Source organism: Haemorhous mexicanus, chromosome 17 (assembly GCF_027477595.1).
Source record: "Haemorhous mexicanus isolate bHaeMex1 chromosome 17, bHaeMex1.pri, whole genome shotgun sequence".
Taxonomy (NCBI): Eukaryota; Metazoa; Chordata; class Aves; order Passeriformes; family Fringillidae; genus Haemorhous; species Haemorhous mexicanus.
Genome location: NC_082357.1, coordinates 11,826,993 through 11,845,100, shown reverse-complemented (window position 1 = coordinate 11,845,100; position 18,108 = coordinate 11,826,993). Strand labels below are relative to the sequence as shown.

The 18,108-nt window shown below is 45.6% G+C and overlaps 1 protein-coding gene across 5 annotated transcripts in view; it reads left to right on the top strand.

Annotated features, from left to right (window-relative positions):
- The window catches only part of MAD1L1 (mitotic arrest deficient 1 like 1), a 349,051-nt gene extending 331,174 nt beyond the window's left edge, over positions 1-17,877 (top strand). For all 5 annotated transcript variants that reach the window (XM_059861646.1, XM_059861647.1, XM_059861650.1 and 2 more), the window contains one exon: positions 16,833-17,877. In XM_059861646.1, the coding sequence (XP_059717629.1) occupies positions 16,833-16,991 (159 nt within the window). In that variant the 3' untranslated portion in view covers positions 16,992-17,877. The remainder of the gene's footprint in view (positions 1-16,832) is intronic.
- The last annotated feature ends 231 nt before the right edge of the window (positions 17,878-18,108 follow it).

Genomic DNA, 18,108 nt, shown 5'->3' with positions numbered 1-18,108 from the left:
GAAGAGAAAAGGGCATCTTGAATCCAGCTGCACTTTGTAACTCTCACCCTCCTCAGTCAAGGAAGGTAATGGCTGAAGAGTACCTGAAATACTGGAAGTCTCTTTTCTAGTGTAGCATCTGAGCCAGCATTCACCACCCTGCCCATCCTCTGTTTACTGTTGCCTCTCTTAATTCTGCAGTAAATTGTTGCAGCTCTTAATGTTTCTCCCAGTGACCCCGGGATGCATTCAGTGATGAGAAGAAAGGCAGGTTAAACAACACATGCCTCAAACAAGGAAAACCTAATTTATCTTTTGCCCTCATGCTGTACTGAACTCACCAAGGCTGACTCACTGCTCAGGAGAAGAGGCCATGCTCTCAGCTTGTGTAAAACCATGACATGGTACTCCCAGCTGTCTTTTCAAACACATCTTATTCTAGCATTTTACTTGATGTTTTGAGTGACAGTGTACACTGAGAAATTGTCTAGAAGCTAGCCACAGTGGCACTTGGCTTTTTATTTTTCTGAGAGGTTACATCATTTCCAACACATCAGCATCTTAAGAGTCCTTTAAATTGGCAGAACAGCATGCACTGCATTGCACTTGTCTGTATCAAATTTCCTCTGCTGTAGCATTGCCCAGTGACCCAAATTTCACAGGTTCTCATGGTCCCTCAAAGTTCTCCACAGTCCTAAGCCACCCAAGTCATTTTGCCATCTCACAGGGAGTTTTTTGTGCTCTAAATCATCAGTCCTTGGGCTGAAACTATCAATTCTTGTGATCATGTTGCCAACTCTGCTCCACAGTCCTCCTGGAGACTGGCAGGGGACTGAGGATGGGGAATAATCCAAGTTCCTCTGGAGCTGAAAGACAAAGAAGGAATGGGCAACCCAAATTGTCTTTTCAGAACTGAATTGCTGAGCCCCAGCCCCAGTCTGGCGAGCTCTGCCTGCTCTTCATACAATGACCAGAGGCAGAAGGCAACAACCTGGAACCCACAACCCAGAACCAAATTTTCCACCTTGGACTTGCAGCCTTTGGAAAGAGCATTTGTATTTCTCAGGGCTGTCCCACAGAGACAAACTTTAACTTTCAAGCTTTAAGAACTGTTTTAACAAGTTTATTGAGCAACTTCATTGTCTTGTCTTCTAGATGAAACTTATCCACATCTACTCTTTCCAATTTTTTTTCTCTCTACCTTCTTATCAATCTATTCAGCATGGAGTTTTACCTTTTCCTGGCCATTTTCTGACTATAAATAATACTCCTTTTTAGTGATCTTTACCTGATGTAAATGATATTTGCAGTTTCATTAACTCTTTCAGAGAAGAATCTGCATGTCAGAAAGGCTTTCTTCTACACTGTGATGCTCTTTCAGCCAGATTATGTTATATTCCTCTAGGCTCTACCCCAGGTATTTTGTTCCATTAAATGATTCTAGCATGTTTAGGGAATAGATTTTTTTTTCTCTTTTTTTTTTTTTTTTTTTTGCCTTTTCCCTTCTTAAGAAAAAGAAAGAAAAAAGGAAAACATAGCAACGACAGCATGGCAACAGCAGCTGCAGCACAAAGGAAAAATAGGCAAACAGAATTCCGAAACACATATTCACTGGTAAGCTATTTTTACTGGTTGGTGAGTGAGCATGTGGGGGTATTATAACAAAATAAGTGAGAAAATAGCTTACAAATAATTCATAGGTAACTTTAGATGAGAACACATCTTAATGACTTCATCCTCCTAGCTAGGCCTCGTGCTGTATGAATTTCCACATGCACAAACTTAAAGGTCACTTCTGATCTATGCTATTTATACATTGCAAATTTTTACACAGACACATATATAACACTCCACACAAAAAAAATAATGTCAGTGGAGCATTAAGGTTAAATAACAGGGCACTAAGTAAAGAATTGTGCCTCCCTGCATAGCAACTTAAGGATAAATCTATGTCATTAAATCTGCCTCTGCCTTTGCACTGGAGAGCAGAGATTTCCCTACAGCCTGGGTGTTTTGTGGGGTCTTGCAGGGTCTGTCCATGGCTCTTGCCTCTGCTGCTGACCTGCTTTGTGACCCTGGACACTTCTCATTGCTTCTCTGGGGACTTCTTTCCCCATTCCCCTTTTGTCAGGAGCACACAGTCAGGAATGCTTTTCAGCATGTACTGAAAAGTGACAAAATAATAAGGAAAAGCATCTTCCTTCACCAGCCTGATCTAGTGGGCAGCATCCCACTGGAGTTGGAACTAGATGATCTTCAAGTCCCCTCCAGCCCAAACTATTGTGATTCTATGAAATCTTCTGCTTCACCATCCTCTCCCCAAAAGGCCCCACTCTCACTGCAGACCAGTAAACTGTGGGAAGTCTTTCACTAAATTAAAAAAAAATTCATTGAGTGCTTGAGAGAAACAGCCTCCAAAGTGTTGGACTCCTTTACAGTTACAGCCTGATCTGTTGTGCTGTGTGAGCTCTTTTTTTCTGTTCAGTCATGATCCATGGGAGACTGAAAGTAAACACAGTCTCTTAAGTCTCCTCCACAATCCTGATGCTTTTACTGGCACAGAGAGGAGCCCAGCTCGGCCCTCTGCAGCCAAAACTAGATTCATTTGTCTTTAGAAACAACACAAATCTGTTTTCCTGGTTAAATAAAGTCATTTGCAGGGTTCTGTTGTGGGAAGGATGTGTCAGCTCGTGCTGAAAGGAGCAGTCATGGGGATGAATGGGCTGGTTGTTGGGCTGGAACAGCCCTGTGCACACTGAAGGGCCCTTCCCCAGGCAGGCTGAGCCCTGGCTGGGATGGTGCCCAGGGGATGCTGCAGGTGCCTGGGCATCACTGCCAGCTTTATTGTGGCCATTCCCACCGTGCCACCGAGTTTGGGATTGGTTATTGCAGAATTAATCCCACATCTCACACAGAGCTTGGGGACAGCTCTGGTTTCTGCAGCAAAGGAGGCAAATGGGCCTGGAGCACTGAATCCTTTGTGTGGCTCTGTGCTGCCCTGTGGTGTAGGAAGCCCATTTCTTCTTGTCTGTCTGTCTCAAGCCATGCTGGTGCTTCCCTGCCCTTCAGAGGTGTGACAAGCAATGACTTTCAACGTGTTTCAATTCTCCTCACTGCTGTAGAGTGACTTGTTCTAGAAATTTTGGTGTGTAACTGGTAGGAAAAAAAGGTTGGTGATGTTCTCCAGAGGACATCAGGAATGAGGAAGCAGCAGCTAAAGTGGTTTGATTCCCTCTGAGATTTTTTTTCAAATGTAGTTGAAAACAAGCAAGTGAAATGAGATGCTTAGAAGCACTGTGTTTGTGAGGTTCTTTCTGGTTTTAAATTACTTTGTTTAAACATCTTTGTCCATGAAACCTCCGAGGGAGCTCATCCTCTCTTTTTTTCTCATCTGCATCTTCTGCTTTCTGTCTGGTTCTTGCACAAGAAAGAATGTTAAGTATCTCATGTACATCTGTATATACAGAAATAAATGTAATTGAGTTGTAAAATAGTCTGGTTGAGCAGGAGGAGGTCAGTGATCTCAAATAATCCTGACACTTTAGTCAAGACCTGCTCTGTATTACAGTTCAGATTTGCTGAGGTCTTTTCCTGTGGCCTTCTGTAATATCTGAAAATATATAAGTGCTTTTCTACAATTTAGAGCACAGCCTAGATCTGAGGCATTTCAAGAAATACTTCTTGACTCTTTTGCTGTTATGTTTGTATTTTTTGCTTGTGAAAACAATTCTCAAGAGCATTGTTAGGTGGGTCATAGCAGGAACACCTCTGGTCTCACTGGAGAATGTGTGAAAGCAGGTTTGGAGGGCTTTTATTTTCACACCATGTTTCAGCTCTGTAGTGATAAATGTTTTCTGGAGTACAAACCTGAAGTCCCTCCCCTTGCAGGTCTCACTCGTTGAAATGTAGAAAGAGTTTTTTTTAATTCAAAGGATTTCTTAGCAGTCAGGTTGTGTCACACTTAGCCAGTGACAGGTCTGATCAGCAGCTTGGCAAGTAGCACAAAGTGGGAACTGCTGTTTATTTTAGCAGCTGATGGCACTAGACAGGTAGGATTAGTGCAGGACATAGGCAGAGAGGAAAGGTAATGGCACAGCATGGAAAAAAATGAGGGAGGAACAGATCTTTTAGGCAATTCTGTATTGGCAATTGACCTACAACTCCAAACAAGCCAGACATACACTACCAGAATTTTTACCATGCCCTCTGGGCTGTGTGCTGGATAATTCCCATGCCCTTCAGCAGGTGGGTAAATGCTGCTGAGTGAGATACCTGGGAGAGAAGCATTTGGAGTCCCCTGAAAATTATCTTGATTCAGGACAGTGTTTTAACCTTGCAGGTGTGGGGAAAGAAAAAATGTGTTTCCTTTTCTTGCAGGCAGAACCAGCCCCTGCACACACACCTGGGTCTAAAACCCCAACCAGTATGTGCTCCTTTCAGCCAGACCCACAGCATCCTGTGGGATGAGAGGATGTCACAGTGGCTTTGTTGCTGCAGTACTGTAACCACAAACAGCCCAATTACTTAAAATGGGCCTCAGCCAGTTCATTCATATTTCATTAAAAACTCTTTCAAAGATAGGCATATAGAGCTAAGAGCTGGCTCCAGCCTTAGTTATTTACATCAGGATGGGGGTGATAAAATCTTTTATTAGTGTAGTGTTTAAATATTTTGGCTCTCTATTCCAATATTGTGGCAAGAAAGAGCCATATGTGTTCCTAGAAAGAGAGCCTGGTGCAGCCGTTAATCAGGAGAGGATCTATTAATGTATTAACATTCAGAATAATGAGCAAAACCAGCATGCACTGCAGAGACTAACACATATCTCTAGTCTGCAGTTTTGAAGTGTTTGGGAAATGTTGTGTTCCTCCATCTTTCTAAAACTGGTGTTCTGCCAAGAGAAGTTCTCTTCTGTTTTTAATTTTAGAAAGGTTAAATCTATTTACAAAAGCAAACATAGCATGGAGTGCTGAAAACCAGGAGGATGTGGGCACTAACAGGCTCCCAGGCTTCAGAGTTCACAGCAGGAGCTGACTTGGCAGGGAAACATGTAGGCTTGTCCTTTCTTTCCCTTTTAATACTAATGCTGAGTAGGGGACAAGGTATGAAGTCCAAGCTCCATACCAGCTCCCCATCACCACATTTCTCCAGAAAGCACAGGACAACGTGTGTGTGTCTGCAGATCACCACTGCACTTCAGGGAAGCTTGCTGAAAGACTTGGCACAGGAAAAGGGCAAATTTTAAAGAGCTCCAGAGTGGGAGAGATTGCTGGTTGAGCAGCTTGCATGCCTCGAGGTCATTGCTAATGAGCAGTGTCTTGCCTAAAGAAGTGAACATTTCATTTTAGTGCTGCTATGAAAAGCAGCCATACTGTGTCCCCTTTGCATCCCACACTACTGCCCACTTTGCTGTGGCATCTGGAGCAGGCTGCACCAGGAAGGGAAGGAAGCCCTCTTGAAGGATGTGGAAGGATGCTGAAGTGGTAGCAGAGCTCAGATGAGAGGAGCATGACAGCTGTTACCAGATCATGCAAAAAGCCTGCCAGCAAAAATGCATCAGTTTGTGTGATATCCGGGTGTCTTGTCTTCTGTTTTCATAATTGCATACATGGTGTCTGCATAAATCTCTTCCCCCCCTGCACTTGCAGCAAAAGGAGCTGACTGGAGGATGGCAGCACATCAGTGGGAGAACACCAGCAGGAAGAGACAACCAGTCAGATGTGTGTCAGATGGGGAGGCCCGGGGCCCCAGGCAGGCTCCTCAGAGGTTGCTCGAACATGGTGCACTTGCTAAACACAAAACCTCTCCTTTTCCCTTCGGGGAGAGGAGCATGTTCATCCAGACATGAGAACCAGCAGTGCTGTCTTGCCATGTTCTTCAGGAGCTTAGTGCCAAATGACAGCACAGGCAGCAACAGCAGGAGCTTTCAGCAAACGCGTCGTAGCCCAAAGGGCTGAGTGTCCCCTCAAGGGATACAGTGGAATTTCTCCTGCTGTTTCAGTGAATACTGAAATCTTCCTATTTATTCACTCCTTAACTGCAACCTCTGTCTCTTGAGCCATGGACTTTCTTATGGTGAGATCAGACCTGCCCAAGAAGAGAGGAGTCCTATGTGTCTTTGTTTCACATTGGATTTTACCATTAAAAACCCATTTCAATATATCTGGATATACCCAACATAAACAGGCCAGTTAACTGGTTTCCCTGCTATCTAGTTCTTCAAGGTTTCCTGCCTGTGGACTGCAAGTCTGGTTGAGTAACTCCACAAATAGAATTACTGATATCCATCAGCTCCATTATAAAAATTATAGCATCTTCTTCTCAGTATAAACTTCCACTTGTGGCTATAGATGCAGTCTGAGGAATGTGGGATTGTGAGCTGTTAAGGATTAAGACTCATTCTTGAGGACAGAAGAAAATCGTTTTGCATGTTCAGAATCAACTTCCTTCTTTGACTTGCTGGGTACTGACAACTCAGGCTTGCTTTGGTCCTGCTGGCAGTCATGCTGATGACAGCAATTTCAAATTAATAAAAACGAAGGAAAACGTGAGCCAGCAGAAAAGCAACAGCAGGAAAAGCACCTTCCCCAACCCACACTAACATCGTGGCATTTGGTTATTGATGTTGCAATGGCAACTAATGTTATTCCCAGAGCCAACACTTAAATTCCACTTTGGTAGATCATAACTGTAAGCAAGTCACAGGGTCCCACAGGAAGGGGTAATTATTGACCAATTCTTCTTGCTCTTAGATGAGCGGTGCCTTTGGTCTGCTGTGCAGAGCGCTGGCTCTGTGCAGAGGTGACTAATATGTGTCACCAATTTCCTTGATGTAAGGCTTGAACCTGCAGTTTAGCCCGGGGTGCCAGACTATGACAAACAAGAGCTAGAAGAGGGTAGTGAATAAACATGGAGAGAATTTCAGCTGTAATCTGCCATCAGGTCCATCTGTTATTCCTTCCCCCACAAGCCTTGCAAACTCAGGAACAGGCATGCTCCATATACTGTCCCATCCCTCAGCCACAGGGCTAAGGTCTAATTGTCTGCTTGTCATTAAGTTTATCACTTACAGTCCCTTGAGCCATTACTGGTCACGGGATCTTGTTCAGTTCTTTAGCCTTCTGTCCACCCCACTTGTGTCAAGGCTTCCAGAAGGATACAAAAAGATGATGAGAATAAATGTGTTAATCATGTGATGGCATCTGCAACATGGCAGAATAGCTGTCACTCCAGATGTGCCTCCCAGGTGTGTGTCCTCTGCTCATTTAACCATTCCCAGCCCCAGGCACTCTCCTTTCATCCCACACAAGGTGAGATGCCCAGCTCACAAACTCAAGGGCTCATTTCCAGTTGTCAGCTGGTGAGTCCTGAGGTCTGTATGACCTATTTTCACTCTGTGCAGACACCTTCCTGCTGATTTCCTCTAATCCAGAGGCAGGAAGGCAGAGGCTTCAGAGCAGGACCATGATGCAGGAGCAGCCAAGCAGTGGTACAGTGTGTGTTTGGTGTGACTCAGTGAGGGATGAAGGCTCCAGCAAGCTCTGCCTCTTGGGGAGCAGTGGTTTGCTTTGGGGGAGGAATGCCTATCTCCCAGGCAACGCTGCAGCCTTAAAAGTTGCTGTCAAAATTCTCCATGGTTCCAGACCAGACATCTCTCACTGATGGTGGGGTTTGGCAAACCCTGCTGCTTGTGTTCTCTTACAGACCTCATGCCCCCAGCTGCAGTTCACAAGTGGAGTATCTCCCTGCCTTGGGAACAGGCTGTCTTAATTACAGCCTGCATAGATTATTTTTTTTTGCATTTCTCCCAAAGGTGCTTCTTTCTCATGTTCCAGAAACTCCATGTTCTTGGTTTACTGCTCCTCTGTTCCTTCCAGCTCAGAGAGCTTCCAGCAAGGGAGATGGAGAGGAATGTGATAAGCAGCTTGGCTGCTTAATGAGCTCCCTGTCTAACTGAGGGATGCTGGGATCACTTGCCAGTCCCTGGTATCTCTCTCAAGTTCTCTGCCTCCTGCTGGCTCTCCTGGGGGAGCAGTTTGGAGCCTGGTTTGAGTTGCAGCTACTTTTCACTTTGTCCCAAGCCATGTTCACCCAGGTCAGGTGCAGACCAGAAACTGCCTCTGGATGGCAGGGCTGGAGAGCTACACGAGCCTGAGATTTGGCTGGGAAAACAGAGCTTAAAAAACACCCAGTCCCTCTCATTCCCAGTGACAACTGCAGAGTCACTGCAGAGAAAGTAATGGGAGATTTTTCTCTCCCTAATTTATGTCTCTCCTGCATATGGCTTCTACGGAGTCGCTGATGTTACAGACAGATGGGTTGGCATTTTACTAGACAGAACACATGGGCTAGATGTTGTTAATGCTTGTTAGCTACTCACTGTGCAGCTTGACCAGTCCAACACAGTCACCTCACAGATGGTTGGGAAGCTGCAGCCGGGGTGCTGGAGCGGTCCAGCCCTGCCACGTGTGGTGTGACAGCAGTTGGGCTAACACACGTTTGGCTGCTCTTTCCAAAGGGATTTGTTGTAGGTCAGAGACAGCCATGGCTCTGGGAGCAGCACAGCTTCCCTGTGTATCAAGGAGAGACTCTGATTTGTAAAGATCCTGAGATTTTTAGGGAGGTATTGGTTTAAAGGATTAATGCCGTAGTTTGGGTTTTTATATGGAATGGGGTTGGAAAAATTCTGTGAGCACCGTGCCTTGTTCCCATCTCTGCTCCTTCATGCTTGATGTTTATAAGCATATTTGGCTGGTGAACACTATTTAGCAGATCTGAAGTCTGTTAAAAACTTGTACTTTATGAGCTCAAGTTCTGACTACAGCTGGCTGCCAGTATTAGTTTAGAGTGACATCCCATGTGATTTTCCATTCTCTGGGATGTGAGGAGTCTGCTGTGATTTACTCTCACCAGCCATGTGTTCAGTGGAACCATTTTTAGGTATCACCTCAGCAAATCTCCACAGGGTGAGTCTCCTGGCTGGTTTGGACATCCCATCAGAGAATCTGTGGATGCAAAAGTAGATGCTACGGGTGAATCATTTGCATTGCCATCTTCCCTCTTTGACAATGTTCAATTTGCAGCATAATGATGGGAGCCTGAATGAATCCTACAGATGAAACGGGGAATTTTAGTTTCTGCACTTGTTCTCTAAAAACTCTCAAAGCACTTTTGGAAAATGCATGGGTATTAATCCACACTGAGCAGTAGTTCTTCAATCCTATGATTTAAATTGGATATATTTGTCTCTGTCTGTCCTGAACTGTTCAGTAACATTAATGCACCCTGATAATAGCTGTCACATTTTACCCCGGGGGTTGTTCCTCAGTGATAGGTGAAATCACAGCAGTTCAAAGACCTGTCTTCCAGGATGAAAAGCTCTATAGGAATATTCAGATATAAAATAGTAATAGTATGAATCAAAAAATACGCTTCCCTTATTTTAAAGTCTTTGATCTTATTTTTATGGCATCACATTTGACAGTCTAAAGGGCATTAACCTGTGGGAGAAACCTTTTGAAAGAAGGTGCTGACTCGCCCTCTGCTGCACAGAGCACTGTCCCCCAGGATTAACCAGCAGCTTTCCTCCACAGAGAGGGGTACAGCCCATCAGCACATGTCCCTGCTCTTTTTTATGTTTCATTTTTGATGTGAGGTGCAGGAGAGCTTGCCTAGATCCAAACAAGGAGCTATGGGGACAGGCTGGTGCAGCACACCCTGCTCTGCTTTCCTCTGCTGCTGAGCTGGTGCAGCATCCAGGACCCATCACTGCTGCCACTCATGTACACAGTGCCTGGGTCGTGGTTCTGATTAAGATGGAAGTATACGAGCTGACCTCTTGTTCCAAAGACATTCTGGGGTTGTGGTTCATCTCAGTGTTGAATAATAAGAAAGAGAAAGGAAATGTTTGCTATAAATCTCAGTGCACACAGGGCTGTTTCTCACTTACCCCATCCCAGCATTCAATTTTCTTCTTGGCATTGCCAGGCATTTGCTTTTCTTTGCTCAGCAGCTAAAAGCAGCTTTTTCATTACATTTCCTGGAAGGCTTTTTACAGGCATCCATCCCTGTCTGCCTCATAAATTCACTTTATATACCAAGCTGGTGACACAGAGGTCAGAGGTCTTGGCAAGAAACAATTATTATAAGGAAGTGCTCTTCTTCTTTGGGTTACAATGAGGATATTAAAGGGGGGGGAATTTTGCTGCAGACCAGGAATGGTTATTGTGAAAGGGAGGTGACCTGATTGATTAAGTGCTGCACATCCTGCAGGAGCCACCATGGGCAGGCATCCTGTCAGGCCAGCTGGAACCTGCCAGTTACCATGAAAAAAAGAAGGAAATCAGTAAACAGTTTGCTAAATAACCTCATAAATATTTCCAGCCATAAGCACATCTTGTGGTTCAATTTTGTGTTGGTTGGTTTTTTTTCCTTTCCTTAATATTTCCCTAATTTTAAATGAACGGCCTGTAATTAAAGTGATTTAGAGGCTACCTGGGGACCTGGTATTTGAGCAGTGCATGATGCTTAGGAGAGATTGATTGGTGAGGCATAACTCAATTGGGGTATTTTGATAATGATATCATCACCCGAGAGAGCCAAGTTTGAGCAATTAAATCTCAAAACCTCGTGTTTGGGTTGTTATAACTTCAGCAGGCAGTTTCTGCATGTGCACACACACAAACACACACACACATTTTTTCCTTGGTTTTTTTCCTTGGTTTTTTTTCTGGGAACTCCAGTTTTTTGGCTGCCCTGTGTCTGTCTGCCTGGGGTGATCTGAAGTGGTGATTTATCAGCTGTGCAGACCCAGAGAGAGGGTGCCAGCCCACTCAGCATCACTGCTTCCCCCCTCAACATCTGCACGTGGACAAGGCGGCCTTTGACATTTAGAAAAATCTTGGCATCTGAAGCAAGAGGCAGAAACAAAAGGATTTTCTCATTTAAAGGTCAGAGCCAGCAGCTTCTTAAAGGAAAATTTCAAATAGGTTTGTTGGACTGTGGCAGGGCTTGTGGGTGTCAGTGGGTGCTATGGGGAAGGTGTCAGGGAGTTGAGGGTTGTTTCAGGACCAGCAGTGTGCCCAAGGCTCTGAGGCATACATGCAATAGAGCTGTGGAGCTTTTGGTAGGTGATCACTTGGAACAGCCAACCCTGAGGGCTTCTGCTGGCACATGAAGGCTTTGGAAAGAGGGAGTGACTGCCCCACATGAAGAGGAGGTCTGAGAGATTCTTGTGATGAAGGCAAATTGCCAAAGGGGTTGATCTGGTGGGGAAATTTGCATAACCCACATCGAGGTGGACAGCACAGCACTCTTCAGGGTAGGGTGGGGAACACCACAAGGAGAAGGGAAAGGGGGAGTGAAAACTCAGGCACAGAGGCCACAGCATGGCCCGTAGTTCTGGACCTGCACTGAGCAGGGAGTGTGGGGTGTGAAGCCGTGGTGCCCCTTCCCTCATCGCACACGGGGATGGTTGCTGTGTGTGCTCAGAGCTGGCATCCCTGGGGACACAGCACAGACAGTGATTTATGGAAGGAGCAGAGCAGATGAGATGGGGCCTTCAAGGTACGTTCACTGGGTAAATGTCACCAGGCTGTGATTCACTTGCCCCTTTTGACCCCTAATACATCTTAGCCTTGGAAAGCACCGTCTACCCTAGAGCGTGGCCAAGAGCATCTGCAAAGCAAAGGTTTGTCACCACGCCAAGGGGTGGCTCTGGCAGCCCTGCCAAAGCGCTGGACTTCATCCTTCTGCATCCTGTGGAGGTGTTTGAAGCTCCTTTGTTCCCAAGCTGAGACACAACTGTCTTGCCTGCTGTGCCTGGCACAAAGCTCCACCATCCCTGTTGTCAGCTTGCCAAAACCCATTCAGGAACTCCACCTGCAACACTGGATGTGTGTGTTTGAAGTTGCAGGAACACATGTCCTGCATGGATTGCATCCCCAAAGGCAGTTGTGCTTTCTCAGTGTGGAAATCAGAGGTAGAAAATCCTTACTTCATTTTGAAATCTCAAGCTGTATAAAATTCTGTTGTATAAAATTCATGTTGTGCAGAATTTTCCCTTGTTTCTGCACTTCTGCTCCATACTTTCGGATGATACCAAGTCTCCGTGCCAGCTCTCTCCTTGGGGTGTGCAGCCACCCTCTTTTCAGTCTTATTCCAGTGTCTGAAGGTCTACATGACCTTGGGTCTAATGCTCAACCTGTATTTTTCAAGAAGCAACCTTTGTGTGATTAAACTCATGCTACATGCCAGTTTATAGCCAATGGCACTTCGGAGCCATTGTTTTTAGCTAGCAAAATATGTCAGAGAGAAGAGGAAACAGGTGTACAAGAAAATAAAACCTGAGTGTATCCAGGTGAGAGTGCACTTCTGAGCCCTGTGGTAGCTTGTGAGTGACTAAAGGAGACACTGTCACACTTTTCACATAGGTCCCCCTTGGCAGCTGGAGGAATCAGAGAAGGAAATGCTGGGTCTTGGCTTTCAGGAAAGGCTTGTGTGCAACAGGAGAATGGGTGCAAAGAGCCATCTCAGCAGGAGCAGTGCAGACAGAATCCTGTACATGTTACATTGAAGTGGCAGTGGTTAAGAGAGCCTGTTACAGTCCATATGTTGCAGTTTTACGAGCCCAGTTCATCCAGCTGCAGGTTCATTCCCTGATAAGTGACATTTGGGAATGCCTGTTGCTCCTCCACATCATCTGCATTCTCTCCTCCTTGCTGAGATGGAGAGAAGAACCTGCTTTTTCTATCATGTTGGTGGTTATTTGAGACATTTTTACATGTATATCTGAACTATAAAGTCTTGAATAATTTACTGGTTTCCAGAGTTAAGAGGAAGATTTATGATGTTTCCTTCTGGCAGGTGGCTGCTGATCTTGATTCCCCTGAAGAAACAGCTGTGCTAACAGCTCCCTTCTCGAGCAGCTACTCCAGGTTCACGTTGTTCTGTGGAAATAGACCAGTGTTGTTGTGGTTTGCAATATAGAGAGTTCTGCCCCCTGATCATCTGGTTACTGTGGGGTAGCACAGCCTGCAAGGAGACAAATAGGCTGTCACCCTTCAAATCTCCAACCAGAGTCACATCCCACCCAGCCCAGCAGAGCTGGGTGTGCAGTAGCACTGGGCAAAGAGTGATTTCCTTTGCTTTTCTAGAAGAGGTCCCCATAGCCCTTAAATCAGACTAAACTGGCAACAGAGCTTAGCGAAAGCTGAACTCTTTCCTTTTGCAAGTATTTGAGATCTGAATAAAACATAACAGAGACCTGAATCTTGGTAGTTTAGTGAGCCAGACAGACTTTTCCCATGAATTACAAGAAACCAATACAGGGCTATGTACAGAGTACCTGAGAGGTGGTGTTCTCATCATGATGAGCTGCTGCTCTGTGCTCAGGGAAACTGAGGTTTAGGAGGGAATATTTACATCTCTAGTGAAGCACTGCACTTGTGTGGCCCAGCACAGAGGGGAAAGGGAGAGTGAAGCATAATGGTGGTCCCCAAAGTGTCCTCTTGCCTTGACTCCTCTATGCATTGACTCTGGGGTGGATGGGAATACTCACAGATCCAGCTTTTCCTTTGATCCCATGTATTTAGTTTGACTCTAAATGTTGATGCTTTTTTTTCTTTTTTCTTTCTTTTTTTTTTTTTTTTTGCTTTTTTGCCCTTCTCTTCAAAAGCAAGAGCACACTGTAGCAGTGGTGTCAGTAGTGCTGGGCACAGAGCAGTCAGGGCTGGGTTTGAATGTGCTCTGGTCTCTCTCACCCCATTCCCACTAACGAACTGTCCCCGTGAATCAGTGACACTTGTTTATGCCCCTCTCAGCTTTGTATTTTATTCCTAGGTGGGCTGGGGTGGCTTTTGGCTTCATCTAAACTTAGAATTCTAGGGAATGCATCAGCAGAGTGAAGGTGAGTGTGATACATGGAGTGTGCTGTGAATAGCTGATCTCAACTGGCACCTGCAGCAGCGATGTCCAGGAGCTTGCCTTTGAGGGTTGAGACTTTTATAAATAAAAAAAGAATATATTAAAAATGGGTGGAGGGAATCCTAGCTATGAACATTGAAGAGGACTTGAGTGTTCTTGCAGCTTTGAACTGCTGGAAATTTCATATTTCTTATTTTCAGAAATCGAGTTTTTAGAGCTGGAACCACAGGCATGCCCTGCATTGATCCAGAATGGTGTGGAGCACCAGAGCCTGCAGCATTCACTCAGCAGAGCATCCCCCCCATGTCCTCCCCCTCAGTTCCTGCACACCCCTGTGCATCCCCCTGCCTTGCTCTGATCCCCTGCTCGCTCCCGTTCCTGCCTCGGGCACTTCCCTCTCTGCCAGCAAGTGCACGAGGCAGGGTGCAGACTGGCTTTTGAAAAGAAATCCTGTGAATTAATGGGAACATATTGCTATTATTTCATATAATCACTTTATTTGTAAAGCACAGGCTGCAGAGGTACTCCCGCTGTTGAACCCAAAGCAGCAAATCTATCTATATATCCCAGTCTATACTACATTATGAACAGATGGGTGAAGAAAAAAAGCAATAAAAACAAATAATAAGAAAAGTTACAATGATAGCAATTTTAAAACACTCCTAGGGGGAAAAAAAAAAAGTTTCTCCATTTTTTTTTAAAGCAGTGTGAGATTGAATGAGCTGCACTGCAAGTGCATCCATCCTCTAAGTTCACATGTAAACATCTACTGGCAGAGGAAGAATTGCTTTTTTTCCAAGTGGCTGCCTTCTCGCCTTGTGCCTGTTACAGAAGCAATCATAAGAAACCTGGGTGAGATGTCTGGGGTTTGGAAGCATTTGGGGGTTTTCTTTGATTTTTTAGAGTTCCTGGGGAGACAGAGGCCGTGAGGGTGAGAGGGAGGATGGTGCCTCCCTTGACAGCTGAGAAAACTCAATGGGAAATAGCAGTCTTCTCAGAAGCACGTATTTCTCCACATAACTTTCTCTGAACATTTTTCTTCTGCCTCTGCTGCAGGAGGAAACTTTTGTTTATGAAAAATAGTAGAGAGAAACTACCATTAATCTCACAAAAAAAAAGAGAAGATATTCAAATGTAGCCTTCACCCGTGACACCAGCGAGCTCAAAGTAGAAGAAATTTAAAACATTTATGTTGCTCTGGTTTTGAGGTCATAAAACACAAGCAAATGGTCTGGCACTGGATGCTAAATTTCTTAAGGAATTTACTTTAATTAATTAAACTAGTAAACCAATTAATGGATTTGCTTGTAAATTCTTAGAAAATTAATTCTGTGCCCAGAGAGTGTTTTAAATCTGCGAGGGAGGCTGTGTATTTCATACAGAGCCTGAATTCCCATTTCAGATGAATCCAACTCAGCACTGAGAGAGCTGGAGATACAAGTGATGCATTCATAATACTCGGACCTTCCTCCAAAACTGGCACTTCTCATCAGCTGAATCTGGGGGGGATTTGCAAAATAAAACCTGTGCTGCTGCCACAGCACCCAGCTCCTGTGTTTCTGCTCTGCTGTGACACCTCTGGCTTTACGTGGGCTGGGAATTTACATCCTTCTTGATGCCTCCAACTGGCTCCTTCATCTGCCATCTCTTCCCTCTTTGATCTGGTCCAGGGGTACCTCAGGTGCACAGGAGGTACCAGGTAGCTCTGGTAAGCAGCAGATCAAAGCACAGGATTTGCCGAAAAACAGCCCAGCCAAATTAAAGATCTGAACAAAAGCTAATTCACTTTTCCACGTGAAAACCTTGTTTTGATTCCCTGCCTGGCTTGGGGATGACAGGGGCATCCTCTGTAGCTTGCACTCCTCACAATCCAAAGTGACCCAAACACGGAGAGTTCATAATCAAACGTGTCCAGGTGCTTGAGAACATGAGATGGGAAGAAAGCAGGTTCTCTGGGGCTCTCAGCAGCTAAAGCCATGTTTACCCCTCCCATGGCAATCTTCCACTTTGGGTCTTGGCATCCTTTGATTGAGGATGGGGCCGCCAGGCATGCCTGGCACCATCCATGCTGTCCCACCTCACCTCCAACAGGAAGCAGAGCTGCAAAGCAATTAGGAATGGGAGTATTTTGAAGAGGAAAATGGCAGGGGAAAAAAATTATCATTTGCACTGTGATGTTTTTGCTGTTTATTAATAAACAAGCTGCTTTCGTGCCTCCGGGGGCAGGAGAGGCTTCAAGCATTCCTTATTTCTCTTGCATTTAGCTTTTTTTTTGCTTGTTTTATATGTTACAGGAGATTTGTAGTGTCTTCCCACATGTTGAGTTTCCTTATTTTCTTGAGAGCATCCTTGGAATAATTCCTCTGGAGGCTTCGGCTGTGTGCTGCCAGGCTGATTTAAACACTTTAGGGATGCAGGATGGATCTGTACTCCTTGGGAAGGAGTTATGCTAATCAGGAACAGGTCTGCTCTCTCCTACAGAAGTGGCATGACTTCAGGGAAAAGTGTTTTCAAGGAGAGAAAACCCCTGCGCAGAGCTCCTGCCACCCTGGGTGGTGTTGGTGACAGTGATCCTGATGTGGCCACATCTGTTCTGTGCTGGCAGCACAGTCTCTTTCCAGGATGGTCAGACATCTCCCCAATGCTACATTTGTCACCAGGGAAGGCTCCCAGGGGTCCTGCATGGGGACATTGGGATGCAGGGCTCAGGAATGCTGTGTGCCAAACAGATGGCATGTCCTTGGTGACAGGCAGATCTGTGCCAAAGGAGGCTTCAGGGTGGCACTGCTCCTGTGTCAGGGAGGTGAATTAAAACCCTCTGGTATTAATGGGCTTATTCTTCTTTCCCTTTAGGCCTCCAGCTCCTCTGGTGGAAAAATGCAGCATTAAAACCCTCTGGTATTAATGGGCTTGTTCTTCTTTCCCTTTAGGCCTCCAGCTCCTCTGGTGGAAAAATGCAGCTTCTGGAAACGGAGTTCTCCCGAACCATCGGGGAGCTCATCGAGCTGCACCTGCTGCGCCAGGACAGCATCCCAGCCTTCCTCAGCGCCCTCACCCTCGACCTCTTCAGCCGCCAGACCATCGCTTAGTGCCCCACTGCCAGCTGCCAGCCAGGCTTTGGCCCTCCTGGCTAGGACACTTGAGGTAGCAAGGAAAAATTCTCCTGTTCACCACCCTTAATTTGTGGTGTTGGGTTGCTTCTGTTTTGCAAGGAACTCCTTCTTCCCCCTTCTTTCATGCTGAGTGACAAATCCCACCAATTCCTCTGAAAAGTATAATTTTTGTCCTGTGGGAGGGCAAGTCTAGCTCCATGCCAGGGCTCTCCTGTGCCAGGATCCAATCCCTGCCTTTGAACTGGGCCATGTGCTCATCACTACCCAGATTCTCAGGATCTGTCTGGGAGTACGGTGGGAATTGCTGGTTTGAGGAACCCCAGCATCACCATTCACAGCTTTTCCCAAAAGGAATCTCTAAATCTGGGCCCTAACAAAGAGACAGACCTGCATCAGGCTGGTGCTTCCTGCTGCATGGTTGTCCTCTTCTAATGGCAGCCAAGGGCTTGGTCGCTGAGGACAGAGACCCAGGGAAAGTCTCTTGCTCTTGCAAACATCTCATCACTCAGCAAGTTTGAAATTATTTTTAAGTTATCAATGACCTGAGTCTGCCATCACTCAGCAAACAAGCACAAGCATAAATGGCCATTTGAAGCCCCTATACCTGTGTTGACACCTCTGTGGCTCAGTCACTGCCGTGCTTTTGGTTCTTTCCTGAGACTTTAGAGCTCTTGGTTATCTCAGGACTGTAGAATAGTGGAAAGGAGCAGTTTGGGCTCCATTGTGTTCAATGCTGGTGGCTGTGTTTTGGGAGGTCTCCTTCCTCCTCCCCTCCATGTAGGTGGAGCGTCCCCAGATGTCTGACATTTTGTATTATAATGGATGGTTCTTCTGTCATAACAATAAATTGTCACTGCCCAAACTGGGTGTATGACTCTTATTTGGGATGGACTCTGTGCCTAGCTCTACTCTCCCACATGTAGAGGAAGAGCACATCAATGGTCTGATGTGCTTCACAAAGGGAGGACATCATTATCTCTGTTTTTCCCGGCAAGTCTCATTCATAGATTTATAGAATCTTCAATGGTTTGGGTTGGAAGGGATGTTAGAGATCATTTAGTCCCAACCCCGTCTGCCTTAAACCAAATCAGTT